General features: G+C 38.7%; 1 protein-coding gene across 1 annotated transcript; it reads right to left on the bottom strand.

Moving 5' to 3' along the window:
* Nucleotides 1-426: 426 nt before the first annotated feature.
* PHAX (phosphorylated adaptor for RNA export) lies at nt 427-15,114 on the bottom strand. Its single transcript, XM_081293308.1, has 5 exons — nt 14,897-15,114; nt 12,900-13,513; nt 11,095-11,215; nt 5,930-6,013; nt 427-1,881 (listed from the first exon to the last, which is right to left on the bottom strand). The coding sequence occupies exons 1-5, from the start codon at nt 14,990-14,992 to the stop codon at nt 1,612-1,614; spliced, it is 1,185 nt and encodes a 394-aa protein (XP_081149434.1). The 5' UTR covers nt 14,993-15,114; the 3' UTR covers nt 427-1,611.
* Nucleotides 15,115-19,663: the final 4,549 nt, after the last annotated feature.

Raw genomic sequence — 19,663 nt, 5'->3', positions numbered from 1 at the left:
TATGTGACAGTAGTATATTCTGACATACTATACATATGTGGAGCACAAGTTATTCTAATTAGGATCCCATCCTTGTGGTGGTTATATCAATTTTATGAAGAGTATTTGAAATTAAAAAATGTCAGAGCTGGAAGTGTAGCTCAGAGGTGAAAGCTCATGGTTGGCATGTGCAAAGCCCTGGGTTCAAACTCTGGCACCAAATAATAAAACTAATTTTATTTTTGCATTGTTTATAAATAAAAAACATCCATTAACCACTTCCTTCTAAGATCTAACTGCGAAGACTATTTTTTAGGTACTGAAAGACTTCAAGTACATTGTAAGGAACAGTTTATAACTGCTGAATTATTCATTTTTGCTTAATAAAATCTACTTGTTAAGCACAGTTTTGCTTAAGATATTTTGTAAATTATTTAAGACTTGGAACATTTTAAGTGTAACTACTTTTATTTGTCTTTAATGAAAACAAGTTATTTGAAACTTCATGCAGATATGACATTTTAAATACCTAACTTCCATAATATAAGGTAAAACAGTCTTAGGTAGGCAACTACTGGGAATTTTAAAAATGTCCATAATATCACACAGGTATGGATCACATTCAGTATCTAGTATATGACCAAGTTATTAAGTCAAAAACAATGTTGGTCATGAATTGACATGAACATACTTTATATACAAAGATAGGAAAAATTGTGCTCTATATGTGTAATAAGAATTGTAATGCACTCCACTGTCATGTATTTAAAAAAAATAATAAAATCAATTAAAAAAAAAAACAAAAAACAATGTTGGGTGCGGCAGTGCATGCCTGTCGTCCCAGCTACTGGGGAGGCCGAGGCAAGAGGATTACAAGTTCCAGGCCAGCCTTAGCAACTTAGCAAGACCCTGTTCTAAAATAAAGAAATAAAGGGTTGGGGCTGTAGCTCAGCGATAGAGCATCCCTGGTATCCTTCTCGAGTACCAAAAATCCCTAAAACAAACAAATGAATGAAACAAAATAAAACCCAACAAACAACCCACCAAATTCACAACCAATACTTCTTTGTAAAGCTTCTGATATTTATTTGCTTCTGCATAAACAAGAGGGAAGAACCTTCAATATAAACCTTTTTTAAGTCTCTATCCTTAAAATTGCCTAAGAGTTCTTACAATATAGAAAAAAACAAATTTGAATGCATTTGTAACAGCTTAATTATGTGTGTCCCATCTGGATCTTTTAATGGAATGTTTTGAAACCAAAGCATAATTTACCACAAAGACAAATCAGAAAAAGAAATTAGATTTTTGAGTGATGTGTTATAATGACCTGGACAAAACCAATTATCAACTAGTAAAATACTCTTAATAATTAGCACATGCAACAGAGAAAATTAAATCCTATGTAATATACTGTAAAGTATGGTGTCAGACATAAGCCATCTTTAAATGTTTCTATCAATTGTATTCATCTCTCCACATATATTAATTTTTATTTAAAACAAGAAACAGTTCTCTTTTCTCTTGATTCTCATGTTTATCAGTGCAAGTAAAACAAAGCAATCTCAATAAAAATGGGTTATTACAATGTTATTTTAGAAAGGTCTATTCCTCAAAATGTCCAAAATGTTCTTAAAAGATGTCCAAATCATGAGAATGATCAACCTCAATGGCCTCCTCTGCATCCAACTTGGTTTCACCATGTCCTTCCTGTGGCTCATCAAGAGAGGCCAGGGCCTCATTTGTGTCACTTGCAAAAGTTTCTCGTGATGTATCATCTTCTTCTTGAAAATTCAAACTTTTAATGGCTTGTTTCATCTTTTTACCCAATATTTGTGTCCTCCTTTTCCTAGCAGCTTTTTTATTTTCATATTCCTTTTGATTTTCGATGTAGAAAATATCCTATAATAAAAAAGAAAAACTTTATCAGACATAGTCTAGCATCTTAAGTATTGACTGCAAGTAAAGATTGAAGCTATAATTCAAATCCAATCTCGTGTTGGATTTAGGGATCATACTTATTCCACCTGAACACATCAAGTCTACAGTCAAGTTTTCTAAATGAAAAGATATAATACAAAAATCATGTTGTTTAGAGTTTAAGTAAAATGTAATTGATCAGAACAAAACAGAAGCCTTTGGAATAAAGATTTACTAACTTTGAAATGTCATTCTAACTTATGTAATGTTCATGCTAAGAAATCAAACCGTGAGCCACTGCACATGCCTCTAATCCCAGAGACTCAAAAGGCTGAGGCAGCATATTGCAAGTTCATGGACAGTCTGGGCAACTTAGCAAAACCCTGTCTCAGAATAAAAAACCAGGTGCAGTGGCGCATGTCTATAATCCCAGTGGTGCCTCAGCCACAACTAGGCACTAAGCAACTCAGTGAGACCCTGTCTCTAAATAAAACACAAAGATAGGACTGGGATGTGGCTCAGTGCTCCAGTGCTCCTGAGTTCAATCTCCAATAATCCCCACCCCCAAAAAACAAAAAAAATGAAAAACAAATCAGGGCTGGGGATGTGGCTCAGTGGTCGAGTGCCCCTGAGTTCAATCTCCAGCACCCCCCACCCAAAAAAGGAGGAGAGGTTGAGGATGTAGCTCAGTGGTAGAATGTCCCTGGATTCAATGCACAGAACAAAATAATAAAATATTATATGAAAAAGAAAAAAAAACATAAAATAATGTGGGAAATTTGATACAGATAACTATGTAGAGATAAAGAGAAATCAAATTAGATCATGGATTTAAAGAGAAGGCCAAATGAACTACACTAAGACAGGGAAGGTTTAAAAGGAAGTTGGTATAGATAGGATACACTTCTGAAACCCTATTATCCTCTGGGAAAGGACTCCTAAAATTTGTATCCAAGTCTGTCCCTATCATTCTCTAAAGTACACAAAGTACGAATGCCTTATTTATAAAAAGTACTATGGAGAATGGTGAGATAAAGGGGACTCACTCCTAAAATTTATGCTAAATAGTTACAAGTAGCACATATTAGCAAAGGAAGGAGTAAAGAACTTTGAAATAAAGGGGATAAAGGAAAAAGTTCAGAATATGAGTGTTCTGACAAAGAGAAAGAATATTTGCTAAAGAAATGAGGAAGGTCGGAGGGTGGAGAAAGAGGATAAGAAAAAGAACAGAAGAGCTACAAAGGTGAATTCAAAGTAGGCTAGCTATCATTAACTAAGTGAATATTTTTATATGCCAGTCATGCTAAAAACTTCACACACTAACTCATTTTATCCTCACAAAAACTTTATGAGGTAGGTATACTATCTCTTTTTTCAGAGAAAAAAAAAAAAAAACCAAGGCAAAAGATTACAGAGCTAACATGAGAAAGTACAAGGTCTAAACTCAAGACTGGGGGGGGGGGGGTGCATGTAGCTCAGCTAAGCGGTAGAGTGTTTGCCTGGCATGTGTGGCCCTGGGTTCCACCCCTGACATGGTGGGGCTGGGGGGAAGGTCTGAACTCATATAATTTCTCCAAATCTATATTCTTTTTCTTTTCTTTTTTCCCCTAGTACCAGGGATTGAACCTAGGGGCACTTAAGCAGTGAGTTACATCCTTAGTCCTTTTTATTTTCTATTTTGAGACAGGGTCTCACTAAGTTGCTGAGGTTGGCCTTGAACTTGCAGTCCTCCTGCCTCAGCCTCTGCTTCTGAGATTATAAGCATGTGCTACCATGTCTGGCTCAGATCTATATCCTTAAAATCTATTTATACTGCCTTCACAAAAGTTTAATAATTTGGCATTTTTTAAGAGTGTACTTGTCAAGTATAAAGATAAAAATAAGCTTCATGAAGTATTTTCATTTTATGTGGAAGCACAGTAAGCATCTTCACAGAAAAAATGTCAAGTAGAATAATGCTTGGCAACACAGTAATTTTATAAAGTTCCCCTTTCCCTTCAAAGATGGCAATCCTTTCTAAAAAGGAACTTCATTCCTACAGGCTATGGATTTAATAGAATAAAGTAGGAAATGGCCCAAAGAAATACTGTTGCAACATACTCTCACAATAAATGCTGACAAAAGAAAATCTAAGGGAAATATTTTTGCATCCCATATTCACCAAGTAAAGAACCTGACTACATACTGTTTTATAAAGGGAGACTGTTAGGCTGTGCCTTTAAAAAAATGTCAACTAAACTTTTATTTATTCATGAACTTTGTTATTTTCTAAAAACTGAAGTAATTACAAGTTCACTCAAACAAAAGCAAATAAAACCATAAATGATAAATGCAAATCATGTTCCATAATTAAAAAATTAAATAATATCAAATTTTGAATTCTGAAAACCCCCCAATGTATAATAATACTCACATAACGAATTCTCAGGAACACAAAAATTGTCAAGAATACCTTCTAGCTATCTTGCTGGCACATGCCTGTAATCCCAGTGGTTCAGGAGGCTGAGGCCCTAGGCAACTCAGTGAGACCCTGTCTCTAACAAAAAAGGGTTGGGAATGTGGCTTGGTGGTTAAGTGCCACTGTTCTATCCCTGGTACCAAAAAACAAACAACCAAAACCAAAACAAAACACCTTCTAGTTCATAAGAAATATCAAAAGATGGAGGAAAAAATGGAAAAAAAGTCACAAGGAGATAATCACCAGAACATTAATAGGATAAACTAACATTCTATTAAATAACCATCATTCAAAAGGTGTTAAATGACAAGGGAGGAAAATGCGGGATTAAAAACAACAAAACAGGGCTGGGGATGTGGCTCAAGCGGTAGCGCGTTTGCCTGGCATGTGTGTGGCCCGGGTTCGATCCTCAGCACCACATACAAACAAAGATGTGTCCGCCGATAACTAAAAAATAAATACTAAAAATTTCTCTCTCTCTCTCTCTCTCTCTCTCTTTAAAAAGAAAAAAAAAAAAACATACAAGGGGCTGGGGTTGTGGCTCAGTGGTAGTGCACATACATGAAGCACTGAGTTCAATTCTCAGCACTACATACAAATAAATAAAATAAAGGTCCATCAACAACTAAAAAATATATTTAAAAAAACCCTATATGATAACTGGAACATGGAAACCTATATTGGATCCTGGTTGAGGTGGAAAATATAAAATAAATTATTAGGACAACTCAGAAAATTGGAACAAGGTCTCAATATTGGATCTTAGGACATGCTTGTTGAAATAATGAGGCTGAACATCATGATGTTTGCTACTTATTTCCAAATGAAACAAAAAAAAAAATTCAACAGGTAAAGCAGGAATGTCAAAATAAGACAACCATGGCATTGCATGCCTGTTATCTCAGTGACTTGGAAAGTTGAGGCAGGAATATCACTAATTAGAGACCAGGCTGGGCAACTTAAACTCAAAATTTTTCTTCTGGCACTGGGGATTGAACTCGGTGCTCTTTATCACTGAGCCATATTTCCAGCACTTTTCATTTTTTATGTTCAGACAGAGCCTAAGTTTCAGAGGCTGACCTCACACTTGGGATCCTCCTGCCTCAGCTTCCTCTGTTGTTGGGATCATAGGTGTGCACATTCACACTTGGCTTCAAAATTACATATTTTAAAAAGGGCTGGGGATGTATCTCAGATGTACAATGCTCTGTGTTCCAGCCCTAGTACTGGAAGGGGATGGACATGAAACATCAACCATCAATGTCATTTTGGTAGAGAATATATGGACATCAATCTTATTACTCCATCTATTCTGCATGTTTAAAAATGTCCATTAATAAAAAATTTTAGGAGGATTGGAAAAATAATTACATGCTAAGAGAACAGGACTAAATATCTCGATCTTGGCCTGAAAGGGAAGAAAAAGAGGAGGCAAACCTTCACAAAATGTACAATGACAAAATTGGTCCATTTAAGGCAGAGCAGGTGATGAAGTTGGAAAACAAACCCAGAGGCTGAGTGAGTAGAGGTGAAATCACAATGGAGCTTCAAAGCCAAGAACATTATCATTACCTTAATTTGTTCTTCACTGATACTTGGGGTGTTTTTTAGGAGATTCAGAAAAACTCCACCTGGTGTTCTTCTTCGACTACCATTCTACAAAAAATAAACAAAAACAAACTGTGAACTACATACGACTTTTCTTTTCTTCTTTTTTTTTCAGTGCTAGGAACTGAACTCATGGCCTTGAATGTGTCACAAGTGCTCTACAAGTGAGTTTCCATCCCCAGTCCTCAAACTAGACTTGTCCCAGGAATAGCCAACATATCTTTTAAGAGACAAGTGTAGAGAGAGAGAGAGAGAGAATTTTTTTTTTAAATATTTATTTCTTAGTTTTCGGCGGACACAACATCTTTATTTGTATGTGGTGCTGAGGATCGAACCCAGGGCCATGCACATACCAGGTGAGCATGCTACCGCTTGAGCCACATCCCCAGCCCCTAATTCTGACTCTTAAAATGACTGGATTTTCTGCTTTTATCTGCCATCTGGACAAATCGGTCCATATTCTGATATTAAAATATATCATAAAACTTCAATAATTAATAGAGTGGTAATAAAACTAAAAGGATAAATGTAATAGAATAGAAAATCCAGAAATAGAGTCAAATATTTGAGAATTTAATATATAATAGTATCTCCGATCTGAGCCATATAGGAAAATTTATTAATACCTCATGTCTTACACTATGATTAATTAAAGATTTAAGTACACATAATGATAGGATACATAGAGAAAAACAGTTGCTTTTTTTACCTTTTTTTTAAGTACTGGGGGACTGAACCCAGGGAACTTTATCATTGAGTCACATCCTTAGCCTTTTTAATTTTTTAACTTGAGTTAAGAGTCTTGCTAAGTTGCTAAGGGCCTCACTAAATTGCTGAGGCTCATCTTGAACTTGTGATACTCCTGACCCAACTTCCTAAGTCACTGGGATTACAGGAGTATGCCACCCATTGCATGCTTCTCACTATTCATGGTCGTTATGTTCTTTCAAGTTGCCCCAAACACTGAATTAGCAAATAATGAAATAGAAAATAAGTGGTTGTTTGTGCAAGCCACTAACACAACCTGTTTGTCAATGGATCAACATGTAGCTTTGTCATATTTGAGTATGTTTATAAAGACATCTTATTTAAAATATACTATTGGAGCTGAAGGTATAGCTCAGTGGTAGAAAGCATGTTTAACAAGCATAAGGCCCTGGGTTTAATCCTCAGCACGGCACATACACACACATAAATAAATATATTCACTAACATTGAACTCATGGCTAACTACACTACATAAATCATGCCTAAACGAAGCTTATCTAACACATATTTTCCCTGTAAGGCAAGTCACAGAAGCACCCAGCACTACCCCTGAGGGATGGGGATGCTTTTTTTGGTACTGGGGATTGATCCCAAGGGTGCTTAACCACTATACCACAACCCCATCCCCCCTTTCTTTTTTATTTTGAGACAGGGTCTCACTAAGTTGCCAAGGCTGATTCAAGCTTATGAATAGCTGGGATTATCAGTATGTACTGCTATGCTCAGCTTGAGGGGGTGGTGGTGGGGGTGCATTTTAAACAGCTAACTCACCAGAAATGTGAAGCACAATAGTGTGGAAATCATGGCACTAAATAAAAAGACATTGAAAAGGACACTTGCTTACAGAATTAGAGTTGAAAGATGTAGAGTGTTGCCTCATTCACTTTAGGCTGGGAATGTATGCACTGGGCAAATTCAATTTTTTTTTGATCACTCTGAGTATCTATAAATAACTGTAAAAACAAACTACTAATATTGATTTTGAATTTATAAATAACTTTTAGCAAGTAGGCAAATATGCAAATATAAAATCAACAAATAATGAGACCAACATATGTGAGTGTGTGTGTACACATGTAATATAACAGAAATAAAAAACTATAATGCCACCAGTCATTGGCAACTTTAAAAAGAATGAAGAGCCAGGTACAGTGGTGTACACCTGTAATCCCAGCAGCTCAGGAAGCTAAGACAGGAGGATCACAAGTTTAAAGCCAGCCTCAGCAACTTACTGAGGCCCTAAACAACTTAGTGAGACCCTGTCTCAAAAAAAAAAAAAAAAAATAAAAAAGGCTGGGGATATAGCTCAGTGGTTAAGTAACTCTGGGTTCAATCCCTGGTACCAAGGCGGGGAAAAAAGTGGACTCTCTTTATTTTATTTATTTATATATGGTGCTGAGAATCGAACCCAGTGCCGCACACATGCTAGGCAACCACTTTACCACTAAACTACAATCCCAGCCCTGGGGCTCTCTTTTTCTTACATTTTCCATCTAATTTGTTGGGATATCCTGTTGGTGTCACCCAGAATCTGACCACTTTTTTCCATGCCAGAGTTATCACTGTGGTCCTACCCACATTATCTCTCACCTGCATTATTAGCCTCTTAAGACACCTTTACTGCTTCCACCCTTATCCACCATCCCCTTCAGTCTATTCTCAACAGAACTGCTTATGTCATCTATTCAAAACTCTTTAAGAGCTATTTCATAGCAGATGTGATGGCACACACTTGTGATCCCAGCAACTGGGGAAGCTGAGACAGGAGGATCTCAAGTTCAAGGCTAGCCTCAGCAATTTAGCAAGACCCTAAGCAGCTTAGTGAAACCCTGTCTCAAAAAAAAGGGGGGGGGGGCTGGTGGATGTAATTCAGTGGTAAAGTCCTCCTGGGTGAAATCCCTAGTACCCACCCCATAAATAAATAAATAAATAAATAAATAAATAAATAAATAAATAAATAAATAGCTATTTCATTAAAAATAAAAGCCAAATTCTTTAAGGTGCAAATGACGCCCCACTAGATCTTGTTGCACATTACCTCTCTGACCTTATATCCCACTTCTCTAAAGCACTCTGCTCTAGTTGCAAAGATCCTTTGTTCAAACCAGGTACCAGGAAGAGATTAGGGTGAAGAGAGACAACTGAATCTTCCAAGGACAAATTTGAAGACTATCTTCACTTAAAATTCTGTATATTAATTTTAATTTTTGATAATATTGCATTAAAATATCATTTGTCTTGATTACTGAGTTTTTTGGCACTCCATCAAATTTTGTACCCAAAGCAAGCAATAGCTTACTTTACCCTATTTCTAGTCTGCTAAGTAGCTTTCACTTCTAACATGGCTGTTACTTCTATCTGGCCTGTTCTTTTTGTAGTACTGTTTCACATTCTTCAAGTCTTTGTTCAAATTTCTAACCTAACCACTTCTGTTTAATAGTGACTTTCTATTACCTCCATTTGATCAATTTTGGTGTTTAATAGATACTTCCTATACTTCCATTTGATCTATTTCTTTTTCCATGGATATATCACATTCTGGTTCATTTGAAGTTATTATATTTGTCGTTTATAGACTATTTTTTTCTCACCCTCAACTACAACATAAGCTCCCTGTTCTAGAATAGGCTTGGCACATGGCAGTTACTCAATCAATAATTGTTCAAAGAAAGAATGTATCAAAAGGAAGTGAATTTCAATTTGTACCTTCTTAACATTTAGTACATTTGCCATTAGTTCACTGGAATACAAAATTTTATTACAATATTGAAATACCCAATCTTTACATAAAAGAACACCCCCATCCCTTTTAACAAGAAATGCAGTCCAGCAGAAGAAAGGAACTTTCCTATTTTTAATATTTATTTATTTTTATGTGGTGCTAACAATCGAACCCAGTGCCTCACACGTGCAAGGCAAGTGCTCTACCACTGAGCTACAGCCCCAGCCCTCAAAGAACCTTAATAGTGACATAAACAGGTATGTCAGTGTATTCATGATTATTAAAATTTGTTTTGTTGTTGACTTCTGTAATTTATGTCGACAGGCTATTTCCTCAGCCAATGCTGCTAACTCTCTAATTTGTTTCTTTCTCTTCATTTCCATAGCATACTATTGATCTACTCTCTTGTGCTGTGAGAACTGGATAAAAATAAATTACAAACCAGGAATAACAAGAGGGAAACCATTCACGCTCAGATCTTCACCCTGTGGTGTAAACTGAATTGAATGAGATGTGCAAAACCATTCTAGAACTGCCACTGCCTGTGATCAGGCCCTGGCCAGATGTGCTCTTTTCATCATTCTGAAACAGTAAACAGTGTTTCTCCACTTTCTTTATTGCTCCCCTACCCCAGGAGCTATTTCAGATTTTTTCCTTTTGGTCTCCACCACCCATGATATTATAATATAAATGGATCACTGTAAATCTGTCTGGGCTTTATAACATAACAATAGTGAATTTAAGAATGCATGAATCAGGGCTGAGGTTGTAGCTCAGGACAAGAGCACTTAACATGGCAATTTGAGAGGTCCTGGGTTTAATCTCCAGTGCCACTATAAAATCCTTACTGAGATAGGGATTTAGAAGAGAGAGAGAGATTGAATCACAAAGGAAACATAGTTGTAAATCTTGAGCATCACGCCTCTGTAAAATGAGGGAAATATGAAAGCGCAGGGAAAACTGGCACAAAATTGTGCACCCTCACCCTGGATGCACCTCCAGTCCAGCCCCTGATATAGCCCTTAAATACTGGATCCCCAGCCCAAGTCAGGGCTATTTCTCACTTTAGACAGCCCATATTCTCCCTTGAATGTATATCGACTTCCTAAATAAACCTCTGTTTATGCCTCTGTCTGGTTTGTGCTGAAATTCTTTTCTGTCACATATGCCAAGAACCCTGCTTGGACCCTTCTCCACAGACATCTCTACTATCACATCTTTACACAGGTTAATCTTCATTTTATACATAAGGGAACTAAGACTCTAAGCAGTCGTATAATTAAACCGAATTGCAGTTGGAAAGTTGTATTTCAAGATCTATGTTCTCAAAATTCGCACTTCTAGACTCCTACCAGACTCCTGTCTTAAAATTTTAGGTGCTACCTTTAATGAATCATATATAGGGATATGTTGTCAACTTCCTAATAACAGACTATAATTTATGTTTTTTTGTAAGGAAAGTATTAATTGAAAACAAAAGAGTGCCAAACTTTTATATTCAGTTCTCACTGTTAATTTTGTCTGAAACACATTGCAATAATGTATGGTAAGTAAGAGGTCCAAAAGAGGTAAGTTCACTTTCTAGGGTGAAAAAACCATGACAAACAATTCTAAAATACAAACTGTGAATCAGTCTTACCATTATAAAAAGGCCACCATTTTGTTCGACTTCCGCAGTTTCCATTAGAAGTTCAATTGCCTTTTTGTTCCCAATTATTCTCACTACTCGGGCTATCAGATCTTTCTTTGGTTCTTGTAACCTGAAAAGAAAAAAAGTAAATTTAACCTTTTATTTGTTGTTGATGAAATCTACTTTAATCACCAGTATAGCCCTTAACTAGAATCAAATCCCTATTCTAATAACATTTGCTTTTCTAAATATTCAATAATTAACTGAGTCACTGACATGGAAACATCCTAATTCGGGGTCATGCAAAGAGACAGTAACTTCAGGGTTCCATATCAAGTCTTATACTTGACATTTTTATTTGCTTTACTGGATTATGGCAGATTTAAAAATACATATATGCACATGCAGCAAGGTGAAAATAAGCCTGAGTGCAAAAAAGATAAACCTAAAAGTTGGTTTTCCTAATTCCAGAGATATCTGGGAGCTTTAAACTGGATAGGATCAAGCCAGGCATGATGGCACACATCTATGATCCCAGCTTCTCAGGAGGTTGAGGCAGGAAGATTACAAATTTGAGGCCAGCTTGGGCAATTTAGTGAAACCCTGTCTCAAAATAAAAAATTAAAAAATGGGCTGGGTTATGTAGCTCAATGGTACAGTGATTGTCTAGCATGTGTAAGGCCCTGGGTTCAATCAATCAATTAAAAACAAAACACAAAGCTTGTGAAAAACACATGACTTATAAATTTACCACCCACCAAGCAATTCTACTCCTAGGTATTTACCTAAAAGAAATGAAAATGTATTTAATGATAGCCAAAAGTGAAATATTCATATCCATCGGACATGGACATATACAGATCTAAAAGGGAATTAAGTACTGATTCCTGTATAACATGTATCATTCTCAAAAACACTTCACTAAGTGAAAGAAACCAATCATAAGAACACATATATGATTCCATTTGTCCAGAAAAGGCACATCTGTAAAAACAGAAAATAGATTAGTAGTTGTCTGGGAATGAGCAATGAGTAATTGTAAATGGACATACAAATATGAAGGATCTTACTGGGTTATGGAAAGGTTTTAAAAGTAGGAAAACCAACTTTTAGGTTTATCATTATTTCATGGCATTAAGCACACACCTATAATCCCAGCAACTTGGGGAGGCTGAGGCAGGAGGATTGCATTGCTGAGACAAGCACTGGCAACTTAGTAGGACCTTGTCTCAAAATAAAAAATAAAAAGGGCTGGGGACATAGCTCAATTGTGGAGTACTCTTGGGTTCAATCCCAAGTATTGCCAAACTCCAACACTTGAAAATGAGTGAATATTATCAAATGTAAAATATATCTCAATAAAATAAGAATCACAAATGAGCACTTAATACATGAGTTTAAAAAATGTTTTGTGGTGGGCTGGGGTTGTGGCTCAGTGGTAGAGCGCTTGCCTGGCATGTGTGAGGCTCTGGGTTCGATCCTTAGTACCACATAAAAATAATAAATAAATGGGCTTCGTGCATGCTAGGCAGGTACTCCACCACTTCATTACATCCCCAGCCCAAAAATGTTTTATTTAAAGAGCTATACAGCACTAAATAAAAGTTCATGAAAGTATATACAAATTATCCTACCAGGCCTGTCCAAATTTAAGAAAACAAATGTATTCAGATAATCAAATAAGCCTAGTTAATTCCATAAATAAAAAAAAGTCTCAAAAAGGAACATCATTATTAAAGTATTTTGCATTTATGTCCTGTAAACAGAAGATATCTGGTCAAATGTTCATTTATAGGTCAAATTTAAATGCTTACCTGAAAGAAATTTCATCAGCCACTTTCTCTTGAGAATCTTCTTCTGTGATCTCATATCGGCCTTTATAGTTCATTTCTAGTCTGTACCCTACTCTGTCTTTGACAGGCCGTTTCCTTTTCAGATGACCTTGCCCATTTTCCTCTTCCCTTGACCCCATATTTTTGCTGCTGTGCATATATTCATCTAATTCTTTATCTAGTTCTTTTGTACATTCTTGAGATTCCCTTTTAAGTTTCTTAGCAAGTAAATAATTGTAGGTTTCAGATTGTCTGCTTTTGTCAATAGTGCCCTCCATTCCCAAGATACCAAGTTCAGTGGCCACTGCATCTTGATTCTGTTCCTGTAGTACAGCACCCCATATGTTGTTAACTTTCTTTGCCCCACCAACAGGTGGTTTCTCACTGTTCTGGTCAAATTGAAAAGGCTCCGATTTGGAAGGAGGATTAACACACTTCTGACGCTTGCGTTTCCAAAGAGAGCTATCATCATCTGAATCAGAAAAACTCTCTTCACTTGAATCCACACTTTTAACAGTCCGATAATGTGACACTGGTACATAGGCTGTTGTAGTGCTCTGGAAGGACCTCACAGCACTGTCCCCATCTAGCACTTTCTGCAAGTGAGAGAAAATAGAGTCAATTCCATAAAACATAGCAACTCTACCCACCATGAGTTATTTTTAAAAACTCATTTAGATTCATTTGAAGTATTCTGAAACAAAACTCATCTCCAAAGACATTTCTGAAATCAATCCAGTCCCCACTTTTCCAAAATTCCACATGAAATTGCTGATGAGGGGATGGGGGATGGCAGGTTAACCAAGGATTGAACTCAGAGGCACATGACCACTGAGCCACATCCCCAGCACTATTTTGTATTTTATTTGGAGACAGGGTCTCAATTGCTTAGCGCCTCACTTTTGCTGAGGCTGGCTTTGAATGAGATCCTCCTGTCTCAGCCTCATGTGCACCACTGTGCCCCAGGAAATCTGCTAATTTTAAAGCCACAAATTTAATTTCCACAGCTAAAGCATCACTTTGTTTTAAAAGGTCTCCTAGAAATTTACCAAAGCTTTCAATTCTCACCTTTAAAAGATTTCAATCTTTTCAGTTATGACCAGAATGTGTGAAAATGATATACACAGTAATTGTTACTGGCAGGATTTGTTATCTATTTCCAAAGATACCTATCTTAAATTTGGACACAACTTCCCTTATGTGGATGGTTCTGTGACTGTACTCCTTTTGGAGTAGATGGTGAACTCCTAAGAGGAAAAATTCTAACCAATACTTTCAAAACCGCAGATTTCATGGTATTAAGTTAACCAAGTCACAGGTTCTAAATAACCTGCGGGTTAGACAGTGGAGCGGCTGGGATTTGAACGCTGGCAGCTTGGCACCAAAGACCTCTCAAAGAGGTAGCTACCTAGCACCGGGGGATTCACAACAAATTCCCACTTAGAAAAGACAAAACCTAGTGTCACGGTACTGTAGGACAAAGCTAGGCTCGGTGGGAAGACTTAAGACCAGGCCCCCTGGTCGTGCAATGAGCTTCTTTCTTGGAGATCAGTTTCCCAGTCTGCCGTGGACAATAAGAAACACCAAAGGTAACGCTGGGTCTTTGTCCCCAGGTTCCAAACCAACCAACCTAACAGCTCTGGAGTGCGGAAGCCGGTTAAGTTTAGAAAAATAGCAGAGCTCAGAAGGCTGAGAAGAGAGGCCGGAGCCGCTGCACGCCCTTCTCGGAGGCCACACGGCTCTCGGGCCCCGCTTCGCCGCGTGCTGCCGGCTGGTGTTCGCACGCCCCGCGGCCGCTGCCACCGTCCCCGACCCAAACCACCCCACAGCCCCCAGCCGCCCGGCGCCCACTACGAAGCCCTGGTTCTGCGCGCCCGCCGGGAGGCCGTGGCGCTCCCTCCTCTCCCCGCCGCCCGCGCCAAGCTTGCACCTGGGGCTCCGCGCGCCCGGATTCTTCGGCCGCCCGGATTTGCACTCACCGGCACTTGGAGAGGCCTATCGCTGGCTGCGACCGTCATGTCGGAATCCGAGTCCGAGAGCTGCCCGTCTTCCATGTCGCTGGCTTCCAGCGCCATCTTCCAGCGGCGCGGGGCGGCGCGGCGGGTCAGAAAAGCACTTCCGGCGGCGGCGCGAAGGCCTGGCGGCGCGGCTCGGGCGTCCCCGCGCGCCAGAGGGAGTGGGACGGAGACTGCAGCGCGTCCCTGGGCGAAGCGCCTTACAGCTCAGGGTAAACGAACCCGCCCTATGCCTCCAGCACTTTTTTTCCAGACTTTGTCTTGGTGGAAACACAAACATGTGGGGGAAAGCGGTCGTCTGGGGTTCCTCCCGCGTCCTCACACTTCTTGCCTGGATGCCCTGAGCGAGCCTCCACGCTTCTGTTCTCGCTCCTCCACAGTCCATTCCACCTGTAGCTTTAGGCGGGAGTGAGGGACCAGACGGTAACCCGAGGTCACTGTCCTTCCCGACCTCTAGGGGCTTCTCTGCTCATACTAGTTCTCTGCATGGCAAACAAGCCCCAGCAGTCCGGGCACGTGGCCAATGGCGCGGCTCAGTCGCTCGCTCTCCCCAGCCCTTGGTGCTGCTCGGGACACCCTTTATTTTCCAGGCTAAAGGCCTTTGCTATTGCTGTTCTCCTGCCTGGACTCACTGGCCTCCCGGGCCACCCGCTCCTTACAAAGATTGTTCTCTCACGGTATTCTGGTTTTTGATCAAATGTCACCGCCGAGAGGTCTTAACCTTCTTCAGCCACCCTAAGTAAAACAGGGTAATGTCATTCTTGAACTCATGGTTTTCTTCGTGGCACTGGTAGTTGTATTTTTAAATTTGCATTTGAGTTTTTTTCCCTTGGGTCTGTTTTATTCACTCCCCACCTCCCCCGCCATGTCTCTCCCAGTTACTTTGTGCGCATGACAGGTGATCAAGAAATATTTATTAGAGTGGCTTCCGCCTATAATCCCAAGGACTTGGAAGGCTGAGGCAGGAGGATTGCAAGTTTAGCAATTTAGCAGACCATAAGCAATTTATTGAGACCCTGTTTCAAAATATAAATACTGGCGATGTAACTCAGTGTTAAAGTGCCCCTGGGTTCAATTCTCAGTGCCAGCCACAACAACAATAAACAAAACAACCCCCCAACCCCCAAAAATAGAAATTTGGCATGGTGGGCACACGCCTGTAATCCCAGCTTTTCTGGGGGCAGAAGCAAGAAGATTGCAAGTTTGATCAGCCTCAGCCATTTAGCAAGATCCTATCTCAAAAAGAAAAAAAAAAAGTAAAGTGGCTGGGGAAGTAACTCAGAGATAAAGTGCCCTTGGGTTTAATCCCTAGTATAAAATAAATAAATAGGACTGAGAGTGGAGCTCAGTGGTAGAACCCACTGGGTTCATTCCCCAGTAAGAAGGGAAAAAAAAAAAAAATATTGTGGCTGAGAGTATAGCTCAGCATAGCTTAGTGGTAGAGTATTTGCCTAGCATACACAAGGCCTTGTGTTCCATCCTGCATTGTAAGAAAAAAAAAAAAGATTCTGATCCATCTCAATTTATGTCTATTTTGTGATATAGTACCAGGATTCAGCTTAACCAGAGCAAAGTCACCTTGAGATTTTACTGTCATGGTTTGTCCCTGAGTAACCTTCAATTTCCTAGCATGAATAAAACCATAAAAACATGTGGGGCTTTATGACTAGATCCTGGTACCATCAGCACCAGGAATGTGTCTCCTTGATATTAGGTTGTGATAAACTCAGTACATTCTGACTTGGACGAATTCTCTTTTGTCCTATTAAATAAACCTCCTCTTTTGACCCAATTGTTGGGATCCACTGGTCTTGCTGCCACCTAAGACCATGCTTCTGTCAGAAAGTTCCCAATAAACTGCACTCTGTGCAATCCTGGATGTCAGCCTCTTTCTTTGGTTTTTCTAGCACCTCAGCACTGGTTCTTATACGTTGGAACCAGGTTTTCTGGAACATACAGAGATTGTTTTCTTTTTTTCTCCATATGTATCTGTTATCTGAGCACCATTTGTTGAAAATACTTTCTTTTCCCCATTGGATAGCTACTTACTTGTTGGGGAAAAAAAAATTGATGGCTAGGGGTGGTAGAGCATGTACTTTATCATGAATGAGGCCCTGGGTTCAATCCCCAGCTCTAAAAAACAAATCAACCAACCAATCAACAAACAAAAAAATAATTTGAGCATCTGAGTCTATTTTTGAACTCCCAATTCTGTTCTGCTCTTTTTCTATCTTAAGGCTAGTAGCAGCACACTATTTTAATAACTGTAGCTTAGAGTAAACTTGGATTGAGGTGTTGTTAGTCTTCTAAAGTTGCTTTTCTTAGTGGGTGTTGTGAGGTATGGTGGTAATCCTAGCCACTCAGGAGGCTGAAGCAGGAGGATTGCAAGTTTGAGGCCAGCCTCAGCATCTTAGTAACACTGTCAGCAACTTTGTGAGACTTTATCTCAGAAAATAAAAAGGACTGGGGTTGTAGCTCAATAGCAAAGCACCCCTGAGTTAAATCCTCAGTACCAAAATAAATAAAAATAAATTTGCTTTGGCTATTCTAGGTCCTTTGTGTTTATTTATTTTTTATTTGTTCTTTTTAGACATATGTAACAGTAGAATGTATTTTGGCATATTACACATACAGGGGGTATAATTTATTCTAATTAAAATCCTATTGTGGTTGTACATGATGTGGAGTTACCCTGGTAGTGTATTTAAATACAAGGATAGGGACTGGGGTTGTGGCTCAGTGGTAGAGCACTTGCCTAGCATGTGTGAGACTCTGGGTTCAATTCTCAGCATCGCATATGAATAAATAAAGTAAATGTCCATTGATAACTAAAAAAATTAAAAAGTAAATAAATACAAGAATAGGGAAGTTATGTCCAATTAATTCTATTGTCCCTCGTATACCCCTCCTGGTTCCTTTCCTGGTCTTTTGCATTTATATATAAATTTTAGAATTAGTCTATCTAATCAGATGCAGTGGTGCATACCCATAATCCCAGCAACTTGGGAGGCTGAGGCAGAAAGATCATAAGTTCAAGACGAGCCTCAGCAACTTAGTAAGATCCTGTCTCAAAGTTAAAAAAGAATGGGGAGGTATGGAGATATGGTTCAGTGATAAAGTATCCCTGGGTAATCCTCACCACCACACCCATTCACCCACACACAAAGTATATATGTTTACCAAAGAAATATCTAGTGGCATTATGTTTGATATTTTATTGTATCTACAGATCAATTTGGAGAGAACAGATATCTTAGCAATGTTGGATCTCCAATCCATGTTCATGGTATAGCTATCCATTTATTTAGATCTTATTTCATTTCTCTCAGCAACATTTCATAGTTTTAATATTTTTTAAAAAGAGAGAGAGAGAGAATTTTAATATTTTTTTATTTTTTAGTTTTTGGCGGACACAACATCTTTGTATGTGGTGCTGAGGATCGAACCCCAGCCGCACTCATGCCAGGCGAGCGTGCTACCGCTTGAGTCACATCCCCAGCCCTCATAGTTTTAATATTGTTGGATGTATTTTATTCTAGTTATTCCAAAGTATTTTATTTGAAAAATCATCTTTAAATTAGAACCTGTAATGGTTTAGATATAAGGTGCCCCCCAAAGCTTTTGTGTGAGGCAATGCAAAAAAATTTGGAGGTGAAATGATTAAGAACCTTAACCTAATCAATATATTAATCCCCTCATAGGGATTAACTGGGTTTTAATTGTAGGCAGGAAAGGTATGGCTAGAGGAGCGGGACACTGGGTGCATGCTTTTGTGATGGAGACATATATATATATCCATCCATGGGAGAGGAATCTCTGTTTCCTGGTGTTTTCCTCCACCATACACACATACATCTGTCATGATGTTCTGTCTTACCTCAGGCCCCAAGGAATGGAGTCAGCTAGCTGACTATGGACTAAGACCTCTGAAACCATGATCTTCAAAATAACCTCTTTCTCCTCTAATTTTTCTTTCTTTAATTTTTTTTTTTAGTTGTTGATGGACCTTTATTTTATTTACTCATATGTGGTGCTGAGAATCGAACCCAGTGCCTCGCACATGCTAAGCAAGTGCTCTACCACTGAGCCACAACCCCCACCTCCTCTAAGTTTTCTTGTTAGGTGTTTTGTCACAGTGGGAAAAAAAAACCCAAAAAACAAAAAAACTGTCTAAAAGAGAACCTTCTTACTGAAGTATGATTTACAAAATTTATAAGCTTTATATGTCCAGTTCACTGAATTTTTTTTTTAAAAGAGGGAGTGAGAGAGAGAGATTTTTTTTTTTAAAGAGAGAGTGAGAGAGGAGAGAGAGTGAGAGAGAGAGAGAATTTTTAATATTTATTTTTTAGTTCTCGGCGGACACAACATCTTTGTTGGTATGTGGTGCTGAGGATCGAACCCGGGCCGCACGCATGCCAGGCGAGCGCGCTACCACTTGAGCCACATCCCCAGCCCCAATTCACTGAATTTTGATAAATAAATAAAGCATGTAAACATCACTACAGTTATGATAATAAACACTTCTGCTATACCAAAAATGTCCCTCCTATTTCTTTGCTACCAATCATCTCTCCCAATCTTCTGGCTCCTGGCCACCTCTGATCGGCTTTTTGTCACCATAGTTTTGCTTTTTCTAGTACATCACATATATAGAGTGATTCAGTATGTCATCTTTGTATTTGGCTTCTTTCACTTAGTATAGTGCCTTTGAGATTAATCTATGACTTTATG

Source organism: Spermophilus citellus (genome assembly GCF_964194105.1).
Source record: "Spermophilus citellus genome assembly, chromosome: 1".
NCBI lineage: Eukaryota > Metazoa > Chordata > Mammalia > Rodentia > Sciuridae > Spermophilus > Spermophilus citellus.
This window is presented reverse-complemented; position numbering and strand designations above follow the sequence as displayed.